Here is a 16376-nt window from a genome sequence, read left to right on the forward strand (position 1 = left end):
AAATACTGAGCATATTTGCAGAACCGAAGCTGACACTTACCATTATCGGAGTATGTGCTGAGACAAAGTCGGTTGGTCTTAGCACAGAGGCTTGTTTTGGGTTCCTTCACAGGCATACCAATAAGAACTGCAATAAAATGATGAAATGCTGTTAAGTGAATGGTTGGATTCACAGATACGATGCCACATTCAGTTTGACAAGATCCTCCCTGGCTTAAAAAATTGAGTTACTTAACCTCCGTTGCTTCGTTCGGAAGACTCAAAGTTAAGGAAAATATATTTGGAAATGTTTAGCAATGACTAATGTTATTGGAGACAATACATGATTACCTATACACGGTATATTGTTATACATAAGAATTGACCAAAATACAATTCCATGGAAAGCCTTAATACGTTCTGTGTCTGTTTGATTGGCATCATAAACTTGTCCACTGGCAATGATAGAGTCAATAACAAACAATATCTTTGATAAGCTTCTCAGACAAAGTTATTCAAAAAGATATGAGTCATGAGATTGTAAATTTAAAGTTCCAAAACAAAACATCGATAAGTTTCCTCAGCAACAGTGTTTGAACTGACTGATGGATTCATGGAAGAGAAGTAGAATTAATTTGTCACAGGTATTTTCCCTAAAAATGTTTGTGTATTAAACATTAAACTGACTGCATTGTCTATTGCCTAAGTTTTGAGTGCAGCAGTTAAAGCACAGTGAATAACTGTCCATTAAGTTGAAGTGATACATCAAAACTTCCTAGTTTTAGTAGCAAAACTTTCTTCGTAACCAGAATATTTACCTGGAGCAGATGTTTCGATGGCAACTCTGTAAAATATGAGAGAGAGAGGAGAGAGAAAACGAAATGTAAGTAAATGCAGCCACTTAAGTCAAGGCACTGCCAACTTGGTGCACAGGCACGTTGGCCTTTGTACAGAGTTGACAATCGTCAGGGAAAAGTTACATTATAACACATAAATTTTGCTATAAAACACTTATCAAAGTTAAGATAAACTTCTTCTCTGAAAGACGAAAGCATGCCGATAGGGGAGCTACGAGCAGCTGATTCGTGGAAAGACAAATAAATAATTCAACTTGAACATTCACGTTTACAACATGTGCGAGGCCACACAGCGAGGTTAAACGTTAGGTGATTAATCTTGAAACAATGACTGAGCCATTCTCATCAATCATCAAGCCACTGATGACTAATTTCATAAACAATGGTGAAGATGAGGTAAGATTTTTTAATGTACCTGTCATCAGCTGACCCAGATAGAGATTCCAGGACTTCGTGGTTAGTGTAAGAAGCGCTGCATGGTTAGAAATGGTGAGGAGGTGATACAAGGGATGTTAGTCGATTGGTGATGATGATCATGAATGAAGCAGTAAAATTGTCCTTGACAAATTCAACTTGCAGAAAAAAGTGTATTGCGGTTTGTTCGGCAAACATACAATTGTCGGTCGGATTTCTGTTGTTAATTTGCTTATATTCCTTTTATGAATGTTCTGGTAACGATCCAATATTTTGAGCACCTTCCCTCAAGATTTAAAGGTTTTTTTATTCTCCTTTCGTTTTGAAGATTATAATCAGTTTTAAAGGATTCCTTCTAACTTCATTTATGATCCAAACCCATCTTTTTTTTATCAGGGATTAATGCAGTGTTTGATAATACCTTCATGAAGCTCCTCGATATTTTTTACTTCATACTCCAATCATTTATTCCAAAAAGAGGACCAAAAACAAGATATTATTGCACAGTTGTCATGGTAACCAGAAATCTTTGAATGATTTGAAATAGTGAAACTGACAGGTTGTCTGCTTCCCTGCACAACTATTATCACCGTGGTTTTCAAAGGTAAGATGCAAACCAAATGCAATGAAAGAACAAGAACTGCAGCTTAATAATAAGAGGCACTCGTGAGGTTAGTAAGCTTTACAAATTATCATCAACTCTATTTCAGAAGAAAAGCCAAAAGAATACAGAAAATGAGCATGTAGTTTGCCAATGTTGCATTGGTTAGCAGAAGTTAGTAATAGCCAGTGTGGCTGAATGTAGTGGATGAATGGATGCAATGTTAGCTGCTGATTGGACAAGAGGTACTTGAAGACAGCTAGGATTAAGAAGTAAATTTTGAATCTACATTTCTGCATCATGAGGATGTGGATACTGAAATACTGAAAATACTCAAGTTCTGCTTATGAAAACTGCTATACAGCATTCCTTTTGTGCTAAATTTTGTTTCCTTTTTGTTCTTCAGCAGTTTGGTATGTGATATCAGCCTATATTCTTTACTAAGTAACCAAAATACCAAAATAAATGAGTTACGATGAAATGATGAGAAATGAGCAGACTATACAACAATGTAAACCTCAGAAGTATGTGCTGTTGTAAACTGGCAACTGAGGCTCAATGGTAACCTTGTATTAGTTATTATTTGCATTAGTAAGAACCTTTAAGACAAGCATAATGAGGTACAGTGAGGTACAGTTATGATGCATAAGCAGACTCACCTCAAGAGACCCCCGACGACACTCTTCTTCTCGCTGACGGGTGGAGGAGTAATTGCTCTGTCTTTCTTATTCAGTTCTTCTACACAAGCCTCAATCATAGCATTCATCATAACAGACTGCAAAGGAGAAAGAAAATTTCAATCATAACTACCATCTCCATTCGACATAATCGATTTCGACAGTGTCGACTAATTACCGTAACACAGAGGGCACTACAGCTGTGATACGGTCCAGGTAGGATTCCACTTCTTGCAAGACGACAGAGAAAGGTCTCATGGAAGACCAAGACAATGAGGAAAGGGAATAAAATGCAACGATCACCTTCTTCGTGGACAGAATTACAAGTTACAATTTTATGGCATCACTAGCTTTTCAACTCAATTCTTGATTTAGTAATAAAAGCTCTCACCTGTTTGGAAAATATTTGCAGTAGTTTACTACATTTCTGAGGTCCTTGGTCCAGATCAAACTCCAGCCACAGGCACGGCAGACAGTTGGGTTTACCCTTTGCCGGTTCCGTGTATTCCCACGAGATCGAATCAAACATTCTACCGAGTAATAGTTCCTGAAAGATAATCAGAAGTAGTTTGTCAAAGTAAGAGTAAGGAACTTCCAAACTTCAATGGTATGTTTAATGGCAACCATGTTACACAACCATCCAACCTTTCTCATATTAATCAAATATTAATCACATTTATATCTGATTTTTTTCTTATTTTTATTTTTATATACTAAATTGTCTAATTTCTGAGATCTGCCCTTTTTAAATGTGTCACAGTCATGACGAAAAAGAGGAAAGAGTTTTCAGATGCTTAAAGACGGATCTATCTTACAGGTTATTTAAACATCTTTAATTTAGTAGCATGTACTCTCAATCTGCACTGACCTAGATTGCATAGTAATCAATACATGGTCATCACATGGGTAACCCCACCACGCTTATTTCACTGACCTAGAGTGCAATGTAATCAATACATGGTCATTACATGGGTAGCCCAACCACGCTAACCTCACTGACCTAGAGTGCAATGTAATCAATACATGGTCATTACATGGGTAACCCAACCACGCTAACCTGTTTGCATGAATCCATGATGAAGATCCCATCTCTGTTGATTCCAACTCGTACCGGTCGATCCGGACAATCCCTCAGATGGATGCCCGATGAAACTTTCTCAATTTGGCCGGAGAAAAAAACACATCTGTGAAACAAAGGAATGGGGTATTAAATATACATATACACCAAAGTGAGCTGCAGTAACCAAGGCTACAGTATGTAAACAAGACCAGACTGCCTAAAAAGCAGACACATCAATTTTCTCTAAAGTGAGTGTGTTATATTATGTCCTTTGGCTGGCGTTCGATGGAAAATTTATTAAGTTGAACCTGAAAACTTGCTAAAGATGAGAAAACCGTGAGTTTCATCATTTTTTTTTATCAAAACATGGTTCTCCACTTACCCATAAAAAGGTAACTTCCAACAAAACTTCATAAACAGCTGCATTGCCTCTGTCTTGGTTTGAACTTTCTCTGATATTTGGTCCCACTGTCTGAATAGACGTTGTTCCACGATGCCAGCCGCTGCGGTAGCAGTTTTCCCTTTCAACCAGGACCATCTATCGCCCTCCCTGTACATGCAGGTTGGCACATACTCTGTGAGATTGGATCTAATAGGAACAGAAAAAATGAAGAATATTGCATGTTATCACAAAAATCTCATATGAAGAGGTGTTATATGATTATTTAATGTTGCGGATGCCTATCAGTGAATTGTTCCTTGTTGGACAAGAACAAAGGCTACACACCACATCACACAGTATGTTGACAACAAACCTGATTTGAGTGAATCTGATAAGAAGGGGAAAGAGAGTTTAAGGCATCCAGCTTTACTTAAGGTCAGACTCAATTTAACCTTTTCGGTAAATGATGCCTTAGTCGCAGGAAACCATAACCCCTCATGAAACATCCCGACGAATCTAAATGACTTTTCGTTAAGGTTATCCAGTGTATGAATGATGGACTGTCATAGGAATAGCAGGAGTATTTAATACCTGAAAATACCAGTTCTCTTCCCGCCATAAACACCTCATTCCTCACACCGGCCAATTATCGTTGATCTGAACATTATGTAGACAGGTTGAAGACATGATCGACTGGAATTGCTACCAGTGATGACTAAGTGTCATGCAGTATAACCCTCCAAGAGTGCTGACACTATCATGCACACATACAGTACAGATATTATTCACAAAACCATAGGCTTTGACAAATATGATTGATCTCCATGTCTCTCTGCTTACAAGGCCAGTATAAATTGCTTGAAGATACCCAGGTCAATATCACATACCCTCTATCTACTTTGATGCCCTTCAAATAATTTTTTTTACATTTTTTTTTTAAATGAAGAATTAAAATCTATTTTTTTTTTTTAGCCAAACAACCACTTCACAATGTTTGCCTTATCAAAGTGTACAAATTAAAAGGTAATGGGCATGAAAAAGACAAAGTTTTCAACCATTTCCCCCCCCTCCCCCGAGTAAAATATCACCTCCTATATGAGACTAGTAGTTGTGGGGTTCATAGCAGTCCTGATTTTCTATGATATAGACTTACTTGAGGAAACCGGTTGGGTGGATCTCAGGGTCGTATTTGCCATGGGCTAACCAAGATAGGATCCCTCCTAAATATTCATAGTCCTCACCGTCACAGGGATAATTGCCGGTCAGGACGTTACTCTTAGCCTCGCTGAATAACCAAACCAAAATCTTGGTATTGGAAAACATCTGTAGAGAGAAAGACAGTTTTGAAAGACAAAAAGTTAAAACTCAGGACAGTTACAAGCGGCTCTACATTACCAGAAAGGTTCTTTGTAATAACCTACATATCTAACATGGAAATTAAAATTGTGATTGATTTGAATTACCACAAATACTTCAGAGGTAGGGGATTGAAGAACACAGACCCGCAGTGCAGGCTTTGTTGGAAGCAGTTTTTACTGTATAAATTCATGTAAATCAATCAATGTAATGCTGTTTAGAGCAAGAAGACATTTTTGACAGGTTTCTTTGAGTCATATTCTTGCTAAGAGTTAAGTTTCTCTATACCATGGTACTACAGGGTGATTTAATTAGTTAAGTGGGTGGCCCTACCAGAGTCAGCCTCAAAGAAGTCGGCAAAATAAATCATATTTCAGTCCTTCCCTTGACTTGAATGTTTACTTTGCAGTGCTATCACAGAGTCACCACAATGAAAAAAACCCCCACTATTTCTGGTGATAAACAACATGTAAAGGGGATCTTCTACAAAATAAACAGTTTCTGCGGTAGAGGGAATCTAAACAAATCACAGTAGGATATATTTTTCAAAGTTACATGTTCATTGCTCCAAACTGATTGCAATGACAACAAACTACAAAGGGAGACATTGGACAGAGAAGCAACTTCTCCACTCTCACATTGTATTGTAAAAGATTCGGTCGTAAATTTGTCCATTCGATACGATTTATTTCCATGAACCGATGACAAAACTCATCTTGTTTCTACTTCTTTGAAAACTTACCTCCATTTCTCTTTCTTTGCAAAGGAAAGCATTCCTTTGATAGCACACCACTGGTTCATCTGTGAAGAACAAAGTCATGGGGGAGGGAATCTGTTAATAGAACATTACAAAATCACATAGTGACTAAATTCTATATTTATCCATTATGTAATTGTTACACTTCAAATGAACTCACATATTAAAACGGTTTTAAACAGGACGGTATGATCCTAAAAGCTCTATGCACAAACTTGTACAATGTTGACTCCTATGAGCTTCTGATATGGTTTACAACTATCACAGCATATCAGTCCCTAACAAATTTCAAATCAGTTAATACCAACCTTTCTTTCTTTCATTTTTTTTTTTCAATATTATTTTGGTAACATTGCTACCGCCACAAATATTGTTTTTCTCTTTTTAATCAAGGATCTAACGGTAACCTACTGCACTGTACCTCAATTTCATAACTGAACAGTAAATTAAAATAGCCTTTAAGGATCGGTGAAAATGCCATCAGAATACAGAATTGGGTACATGTGCTTATTACAAAATGTGTGGGATGGCTATGCAGTATTGTATGCTATTGATAGTTAGTTTATACAACAATTAGAAAAAGAAAGACAAAAGGCAAATAGACAACAACAAAAAAGTCAGTTTTGACTTTGTAAATGACATTCCCAAATTTTGAACACAATGTCAAATAAACCTAAACCATTCCCTTTGGTGGTTGATTTTTCTCACAACATGAGGCTAGGTAGTAGGCTTAGAGTGTATCTCTATTTTCAGGTAATACTATGACTGCCTGGCCAGCCAGTTTCATTCCTTTAACCACAAAAAATCAAATGATAAGATGCACAGACTGTAATCCAAAACTGCTCTCTGCTAAACAACATTTATCAACAGTTGTAAGATAAACTTCAGTCTCCAAGAGACAGATCTATACATAATCAATAATGTGCAAGGTTTATCAAAGTCTGAACTCTGAAGGCATTGCTACCGGAGAATACATTAGTTAGCTGATAGCCAGCCTGGCGTAACATGGTATTGACAGTTGTGTTTACATTTCATGATGTGTTTATCATGAACTGTTACCCTGACAGTCACATCACACCTCCTCTCAGATATTCTATCTACCTTTCAATTCATGATGTTTTTTTCTCTACAATAACATGTATTGTATTCCATTTTCTCCCTCCCCCCCTTCTATCACAAATTTTCTCCCTACAATAACATGCATTATATATACTTCTCTATCATTTGCAAACAATGACTTGCCTCCCTACAATTAAATGTATTGTATCCCTTTTTGCCCCCCCCCCCACCCTTTCATTGACTGACTTTGACAGTAACATGTATTGTCTCCTCAATTTCACTAAAAGCATCTTATTTTTACAAGCTCTGTCAGTTGCATAGGAAGTCTGTTACATCTCTGCCACAAAGTATTCTCTCAGTGTATAAATCTCCCACATTGCCCTAGGTATAGTATTGCAAGCAACCAAAGTGTGCGGTGACTCCAATGTGCCCAAACACAAACCAGACATCAACCCATCATTTTATGAAAGAAAACTGTTCCATCTCAGACTACCTCAGAGGTTCCCCTCATCAAAATTGCCTGGTTTTAAATTGTTTATTCAACCTCAAGTCGGGTTTTCACTCTTAACCTGCCATTTGCTCCATCAAAAGTCTAAGGCCTGCATGAAGTTTATTTTGTTTATGTCGGAGAAACAGATCGTAAGTCAATCCATTTTATCACCTAATACATGTCCATAACAGTTTAAAGAGCTCTCTAGAATTCATGAATATTCTTTAAGTTCAGAAAGTCTGTATCTTATCTTAATCTTAAAGTAACATTTTGAATAGTCCATTATGAAGGCTAGATTCCTTGCTCATAATTACCCCATTAACATGCAATTAATTATGTAGAATTTTATTTTGATTATTGAGAAGAATAAATTATATTACAATCAGTTTTTTGTTAGGACATCTTGTCATGAAGAGAATGGGAATCTCTTGGAAACAAATTTATCAATACTTATTGTATTTTGGTAAGCATTGGCTAAATAGCGAGCTTTGAGTGATAAAATACAAATTTAATATTTTGCCACATTTGATATCAAACTGACTCACTAACGGTGATTGGTATGCATTATTGTCTCATGTTGAGCTGAACAATGTTATTTTATAATTTCTCTTTATTCTACTTTTTTCTTATTACAGTCCTGTCTCTATGGTAACCCACCATAAATTATATCAACTGAAATGTCAGTGTATTAAAGTTTTAATTTTTAATTCTGAATGAATGTAGATGGTTCCTAATGAAAGATGATCGACATTTTCAATCATTAAATATTTCAATTCAAAGGAATGGATTCTAACTTCAAGACTGACACAACCAGAGAGATAAACGACAGCAAGCAGCTCATCCTCAGTAAAGGTCCCCTTTAATGTTTGACATGACATGACTTTATAAAGCACCCAGTCAGACTGGCGCCAGTGACAGATTATACCACACTAGGGTGACTCATACCAAACTTTGTGGTTTAAAGGCAGGGATGGATTCTTTAGCGACTATTCCTACAGTCAGCTGTTTAATCCAATCTAGGGCAACTGTGCAGGCAAATACTAGGCGGTAACAGTGGAGAATCCTTAATCCAGAGAACTTTAATTCAATTAGATAGATGGTGGTGAACCCGCGCTCCATTAAACTGACTCACTATGGCCTATTAATACAAGGCAACCATCTACAATATTACTGTTATGATCGAGTTCAACATCCAGGAAGAGAGAGAAAGAGAGAGCAGTCAGACAGACAAACAGACAGATCTACTCAACATTTATATTGCTGTCAACCTAAAATTTCAATTAATTCCTGTTCTAGTCTGCTTGAAGTAATTCAGGTCATATGACCAGTTTGTAGTTGTGACCTTTAGTAAACTTCAGAGCAAATGAGTTGATTAATCTTCGATTTGCTAACATACCACACTATGTGGAGGAAAAGAACTAATACTTGTTGTATATATGCATTTTTTTTTGGTACTTACTCTATCTAAAAGTCAACTTTAAATAGATGACCAAAAAATTATTTTACACTTCAATGTCATATTCAAACAACTGTATAATATTGAAAGAATTAGATTGCACATATATGTGACTTTCTAAGAATCTCTTCTTACATCGAAATCAAAGAACCTGGCTGAAAAGCTTTGAAGATATGATATCGTATCAGGGCTACTTACCAACAGCTTTTTGCTCATCTGTGGCAGTGGTAAATTTATCCAGCAAGTCATGCCATTGTCGGCAGAGTTTGAACGGAACGTGATGCGGTTTTAGCTGCAATTCTGTATTGAATGAAAACCAAAGATCTGGTCAATCATGAGTTATCACATAAACAATGTTGATAGCATTTTACTCTTTTTAAAATTTGGGACAAACTCAAGAAATATAATAAAATTATCATAATATAATAGTACTTATATAGCGCATTCATCAGCAACGCTGCTCGAAGCGCTTTACAGGAATTGAAACAATTAATATACAAAAAATACAGGAAACATCCAAAAGCAAATGGTATAAAAGTATCGCCTAAACGGTATAAACCATAGAACTTAAAATAGGATAGAAAAATACATTAAAGCTATGGTGATACAAAAATACTGTCACAAAAGTAAAATATTGAATATTGAAATACAAGAAATATTGTCACAAAATTACACAATACTTTCTCTTTGAGGATTATTTCCTGCTCCTTCCGATCTCAAATATGAACATCCTTCCCCCCTCCCCCTCCCCCCTTTCCTGTCCCATAGGGTCACTTTATATGTTCTTTAAAAAAGTCAACATTGGCATATTTCCAAATTTCATATTACTAGAAATGGAGATAACTGAATTTAAAAAAAAAAATTGTACTTAAAGACTGTAAAGAATGACGGAACAGTTTATATTGAATATTATCGACAAGTTGATTTGGAATAATCATAGAGCGCTCAATTCTAAACATTCGCCAGATACATCATAGAACCTGTACAGTATCTACTTCCTGTTTCGATATTGCTTACAATTGATAGAATGGCCTCCATATTTGTCTTATTGTTATGTTTATTAGGGTGTTCACTACTGGGCATTCCAAAGGCAATATAACAATAGATGCTTCCGAATGCACTTTTATTTCCTTTTACGTTGGCAATAAACACAAAATTATGCCGGTTTTGCACATTCTTTAGGTCATATATTGTTCAAATTGCACAAACTAAGCAACAACTGTTTACTCTGACGTACTGCAGCAGTAGAGAATTTTCCGAGTATAAGGCGACAAAAACTATATTTCAGATCTTTGTTTAAAATTTGACCTTAAATTAGCCTTTAATGAAGCATGAATTGTCCTTGAGGACTTAAAGTCTCTCTAGTGTTACGAGCAAGCTGACCTAAATTTTTAAGTACCACTAATTGTGCCGGGCCAATGTGAATGGAATACAATATAATGTGTACTTATACTGAGTACTCCAATGAAATCAATATAATCCATGTTACAAAGAAACGGTAATTGATCAATACAACCCCAATAGGAACCAGTTCAACCCATGGACAATATTCCTCCTTCATAAATCATTTCCTTCACTCTTTTCATACCCTTGGTCCCTCGGACATAAATTGATTACAGAACAATTCACTGTGGGAAAGTTTTGAAAACTTTTTACGGTTGGAGCTGGTCTTTCATGCTTTGTTAATGTATTTTATTTTCAGCTTGATTTCATCATTTCATAACCTGTCAAACATGATCTCCAAGTAATCACAATCTAATCTTCTTTTCATTAGCTTTTTTCTTACTTGTAAGTTATTGACTGGTCAAAATTAGACTCACAAAGCAATTGAGCCAGACACAATAGCTCCTTGCACTCAAAAACCCGCACTGAACAAAATAACAGCTCAGGAGCAGAAGTCTACAAGGGGGAGGGAGGTTTTTAGCCAGTAAACACACAAGAGAGTTTAACAATAAGTCAATTGGCTTTTTAATCTCTTTTGCTCTAATGCAGCTTTTCTGTAACTGTAGCATTTATAATGCCTCTTTAAAATAACAATGGAAACAGATTTATCAGTCTACTAGGCTAAGCCAATTACTTTTAACAGTCCACAAGGAGAGAATAGAATCACAAATCGAACATCGGGTGACAAGATTTTGCGTATCCATGCCAAAGTAAGAGCTGAATGAATGACGAACTAGGAGAAACTCACGAAGTAGAGGTGATGTTATCCAAAGTGCAAACATGTCTTTAGCTTCAGGTGGAATAGCCAGGCAGTCCTCCACCTTGAGAAGTAACTCGCTAGCATGCTCAGTCCATGCATTCTCCAGGTAAAGCTCGTGAACGGAACCATCTTTCATGAAAACGCACACTTCCAATGCTGATGGGGAAAACAGAACAGCGAATCAAGATTGAAAACGATTATTACTAATTCCAAACTTAAAGCAACTGGTTGTAATTTCCTTAATGTGAATTCATTCCTTACCATATTCAATCAAATTTCATTCAACTCATCAATTTTTTTTTTTTTTTTTTGTCTTCTGGTAAATTGTACTCAACAATTAATGACAAAAAAAAACCGAGCTTCACATCTGATTCTTATGCAAAGTCAAATATGTAAATTTGATATGAAAGTGGTCAATGTATGTTTTGAACATTAACAGACTGTTCTTAGATAATTTGGACATCATCTCATGTAATAACCGTCATAATAATAGTAAGAAGAATAATAAGAATATCATCTGCTATGACATCCATGCAAACTAACTAACAACATGTGCACAACAATGTTGCCATGCAATGTCAAGTTTGTTTATATAATTAATTATAGAGACAAAATAATGATATGACAACAAACACCAAATTCTCACATATTCATTTTTCTCTATTTAGTTTCATGAGTATTTTTCAATTGACTTACTTCTTGTAAAATGATGTGAACCTAGTGTGAGTGCAAACATTATAACCCTGCATTTTGATCCCATTTCCTTCTATATTTATGTTGAATATGATATTTTGTTACAGATGACGGTAGTTTTAAAGCAATTTGCGCCATGTACTTCTGCCACGCAATGGGCACACTTCAAAGTCACGTGTGTACTAATAACACACTATTTGTACTATTCATAGCTTGCACATCTTAATACAGTATATATCATACGATATACATGCATAGTCACAGCATTGCCACAATTAACGTTCAAACTGAATCAGTCAAGCAAGCAGAAGTTAAAAATAATGCTAACTGAATAAACAGGTTCTTCAAATAAAGGAAACCGCCAAAGCGTAGAATGCTGGTGTTAGAGCAAGTCTGTATACACAACCCTTTCCCATCCAAGCATGAAATTATATGCAAGGATTGCTGGAAATGGCTGTTACCAGTATAACTAAATATTATAATACACTCTATAGTGTACTCTTAACACAACCAAACCACACAAAGTCATAAACCCCACCGGCGTTTCTAGTTTTTCTTACCAGAGAGATCAGTGTTATACTGATGACTAAATTATTGTTACATCCTGAATTACTAGAAATGTCATCAATTTCTGATTTTACTGAAAAAAACCAGTCACATGACAAAAAAAAATGATGTCTGAACAGATAACATATTATTTTACAAATTGACTTTAACTACATCAGTTTTTAGTTAAATTTGTTACCAAAAGGAATGTGTTCCATAATGAGTTAACATATATACAGTATATGTATTTAACACATTTACAGATATTATAGACCTATTTATGGCCACTTTTCATTTCACCAGGTAGTCGCTAGCAACTCCCTGATTTCACAACAAGAAATCAGTTGAAACGACAAAAATACAGTGACAGTACATCAATACTGTACCTACCTAGAAACTTTTCAATTGAAATATCCTATTTTTTTTACATATCTTAAGAATCAGTTACTAATAATTATATTTTAATGTATGTAACAAATTGTCACCACATTGTTAATGTCCTCAGCATGCTAGTGTCAAACAGTTCAACAAGTTACAACCGCTGGCTATGTTACTAACAATATTAACTATAACTAGCACAGGCATTGAAAACATGTTATCTTTAGTTATAACAACACTATGCACAAGGTCAGTCAAGCTATTATCATGTTATGTTAGAGGATTGTAAAATGTCCTGTTATTGAGATCATTGACAGCTAATGTGTTTCACAAATATGATCTTAGTAAATCACTATTATGATCTACAGTAGGCAAAAGATATGCTATATTTTTTAATTTATTTATGGATGACTTGAAATGATTTGAAATGATCAAGCTTTCCTTACAGATCTTCCAATATAGATTGCAGTAAGAATAATTAATCAGTTCAATGCTACAGTAAATATACATTATCTACATTTTGCAAGCCCTCTTTTGACATTCAAACCTTCCTTTTTTTTTCTTCTTTTTTTCTTTTTTTATACAAGTCTATTCTACAGTATTTGTATTTACCAAGATAAAATCCAATGTAAAGAAATGTCTCCTTAGAATTGAACAACTGGTTCGAAACTCATAAGTAAAACCCTATGAATAAAGAAGAAGTCGTTCCATACTGCTTTACAGTACATGTCCCTAATAACGACACTGAGCAATCACACAACCAGAATTTAATTTTGTTTTATAAGGTGAAATCTTATTAATGACACCAGTGTAAATCTTTACTTACACAGCGAACGATATGGAATTGCTGTAAATTAATAGTCATGAGCAGAAGTAGGCCATGGAATTAACAGACCAGTGCAGACTAAAAACAATTAATATTCATGTGCAGAAGTAGGCCATAGAATAAACAGACCGGTGCTGACTAACGACGATTAATATTCATGTACTGAAGTAGGCCATGGAATTAACAGACTGGTGCAGACTAACGATGATTAATATTCATGTACTGAAGTAGGCCATGGAATTAACAGACCGTTGCAGACTAACGATGATTAATATTCATGTACTGAAGTAGGCCATGGAATTAACAGACCGGTGTGCGAACTAACAACGATAATGAGACCGGTGTGATGAATTGGCCATTTGCCAACGTGTGAAGACACTATAATTTGATTAAAGATATCGTCTGCTATCAGAACACCACATCTTGAGCTATTTCCATGATGTACGTGGTTTGGGTTAAATTGATGAAGTATTTAGTTTCAGCATTTTCAAGATGTTTGACAGTGACACTCTTCTACCAATAGTACAAATTTGCACACACTGACTGCTGGTTTACCGGTTAAACAATTATCTGGATGTACGTACTGTATCTATTTGCATGAACCCGACTACCCATCATCCCGCTGTGCTAACCGTTTCTTACTCGTGAAAGTGGACAGACATAGTAGATCTACCTTCCGTGCCTCTCCCTAATATTACGGTCACCATGGACACCCCTTTGAAAATAAAGCCACAAACTTAATATCCTGACGGTATCAATGTCTCAAAATTTTGTAGCCTTTTTATATTGTACTTCAGAGTAATATGCTCACTGTACCGCTAAAAAGCTTTTCTAAAAATGTATAAGTAATTGAATCGCAAGACAGGCTGACCGCCTAGCAGCTGTTGTTTGTTTCTCCAGCGCTATTGGTTTACAAAAACGAACGAGCTTTGCAGCATCTCCATTTGACAAAAGAGTGAATTTTCTCATTCATACGTGATATATTTTTGTTTTTTTAAAGCAGATCTGATAAAGACAGAGTGACGGGAGATCCAATCTGTTACAATTCATGAATAAATTTTGTAGACGTCATTCAACGCTGAGCTGATTACAGCTAACTAGGAACGACTTCCTGCAATAAATTGAGCATTATTGCAAAGTCACATTAATAAGGATGATTCAAGATGAATAAATGAATGCTATTTACTAGATAGAACAAACTTGTTTTTTGTTACTTCATTTGTTCTGGTTTTTCTTTGCAAACTTTTTGTTGTCACAATAAACACCCTGAATTATTTGAGATTCTTCCACAGTAGGTCAAATTCAATCATTAACCCTTTCATGTAGCTATTCAGCAGACTACACTTCCTTTTTTATGTCCAATAACAAGGCTGAGATACAGCTTAACACCTAAATGTGGTATACCTGTGTGTAGGAACTTTGCCTCACATAACAAGATACATATACTGTACAACACTGTTCTTGTGTGGAATGGCTGATACAGTAAATGTATTGTGAAGGCAAAATATCCACCACATTAATGTTAATGAGTAACATATTAATAGCCATGTAATACAAAGACTCATTGTTCCTTCTGAGCTAGTTATATATTGTTATTTGAATAGCATTAGCAATTAAAAATTAATATACATCTTTAATTAAAGGATGTGTGTAAATTATATGCCTTTGTGTAACAGTGTAGCTCAATCGCACTGGGGAACTTAAAAAGCGGCTCCCCAATGATATGTATGATGTACAGTATGTGTTTGCAGGCAAGTGTGTATATACTAGCTACCAAGAGGATTGGATCCATCACTTACTGTCACAGCCTAATCATAACAAACTGCTAGAGTTGCTTATTATAAATTGATACCATAATCAATCAAATCCTAAGTTTATAGTGTGTGAAGCAGTAGGTGGTACTGCCCATTGCTCTTGTCAGTAGACTTATATGTTGTATAAACTCCAAACTGTATCTAGTCTTGTAGTGTACTACAACTGCACACTAACATATAAACTGTTCAAGTTTTGGTTCAATCCTATCACAGTTTCAAACACAGACTTTTAAATATACACTGACTTTTAAATTGATCCTAAACATACATTAATCATTAAATTGAATCACTTTTGACCATCATAAAACTGATATTTTTGACCCTTTGACATTGTAAGGAAATATCTATAATCTATTGACATTACAGCAGTTTTCATACTACCAACACCTTTTGTGGGCAATGGGTTGAAAGGCCATAAACTTTAACCTGAGAATTTTCAACTAAGTGCAGAGAAGAACTGATTCCATTATGATTTTAGATTTGACTTGAGGGTACATCTTAAAAGCCCTGATGTAAATCTGCCTGTCAACTTCAATCAGCCTGGTAATAAAACACCAACCTCATCATATATCCCATACTGTGACCTTATCAATGACCTCATGACATGACCTCATTGGTACAAGGTACAACCTCAGCGGGGCTCTTCTAAATTAGCTTCATGAGCTCAGATTTCCCAAGAAAGATGGTTCTTCCTTTCCACATAAAACGTTCAAGTTCCGTTTTTTTATTGTAAGCTGGAGGGAATATACTTTTTGATGAGGGTTCCGGCACAGCATGAGAAAATGATCTCATTGGAGCTTAACTGACATTTACGATCATGGCATTATC

General features: G+C 35.6%; 1 protein-coding gene across 3 annotated transcripts in view; it reads right to left on the bottom strand.

Moving 5' to 3' along the window:
* LOC139970730 (putative FERM domain-containing protein FRMD8P1) overlaps positions 1 to 16376 on the bottom strand; it is a 28709-nt gene that overhangs the window by 2833 nt on the left and 9500 nt on the right. For 2 of the 3 annotated variants that reach the window (XM_071976678.1, XM_071976679.1), the window contains exons 3-13: positions 11280 to 11447; positions 9287 to 9388; positions 6069 to 6127; positions 5124 to 5293; positions 3971 to 4177; positions 3586 to 3712; positions 2920 to 3075; positions 2511 to 2626; positions 1252 to 1308; positions 798 to 823; positions 41 to 127 (exon numbers count right to left, since the gene is read on the bottom strand). In XM_071976678.1, the coding sequence (XP_071832779.1) occupies positions 41 to 127; positions 798 to 823; positions 1252 to 1308; positions 2511 to 2626; positions 2920 to 3075; positions 3586 to 3712; positions 3971 to 4177; positions 5124 to 5293; positions 6069 to 6127; positions 9287 to 9388; positions 11280 to 11447 (1275 nt within the window). The remainder of the gene's footprint in view (positions 1 to 40; positions 128 to 797; positions 824 to 1251; positions 1309 to 2510; positions 2627 to 2919; positions 3076 to 3585; positions 3713 to 3970; positions 4178 to 5123; positions 5294 to 6068; positions 6128 to 9286; positions 9389 to 11279; positions 11448 to 16376) is intronic. The other variant, XM_071976680.1, reaches the window with a different exon arrangement.

This window comes from Apostichopus japonicus, chromosome 8, assembly GCF_037975245.1.
Source record: "Apostichopus japonicus isolate 1M-3 chromosome 8, ASM3797524v1, whole genome shotgun sequence".
NCBI lineage: Eukaryota > Metazoa > Echinodermata > Holothuroidea > Aspidochirotida > Stichopodidae > Apostichopus > Apostichopus japonicus.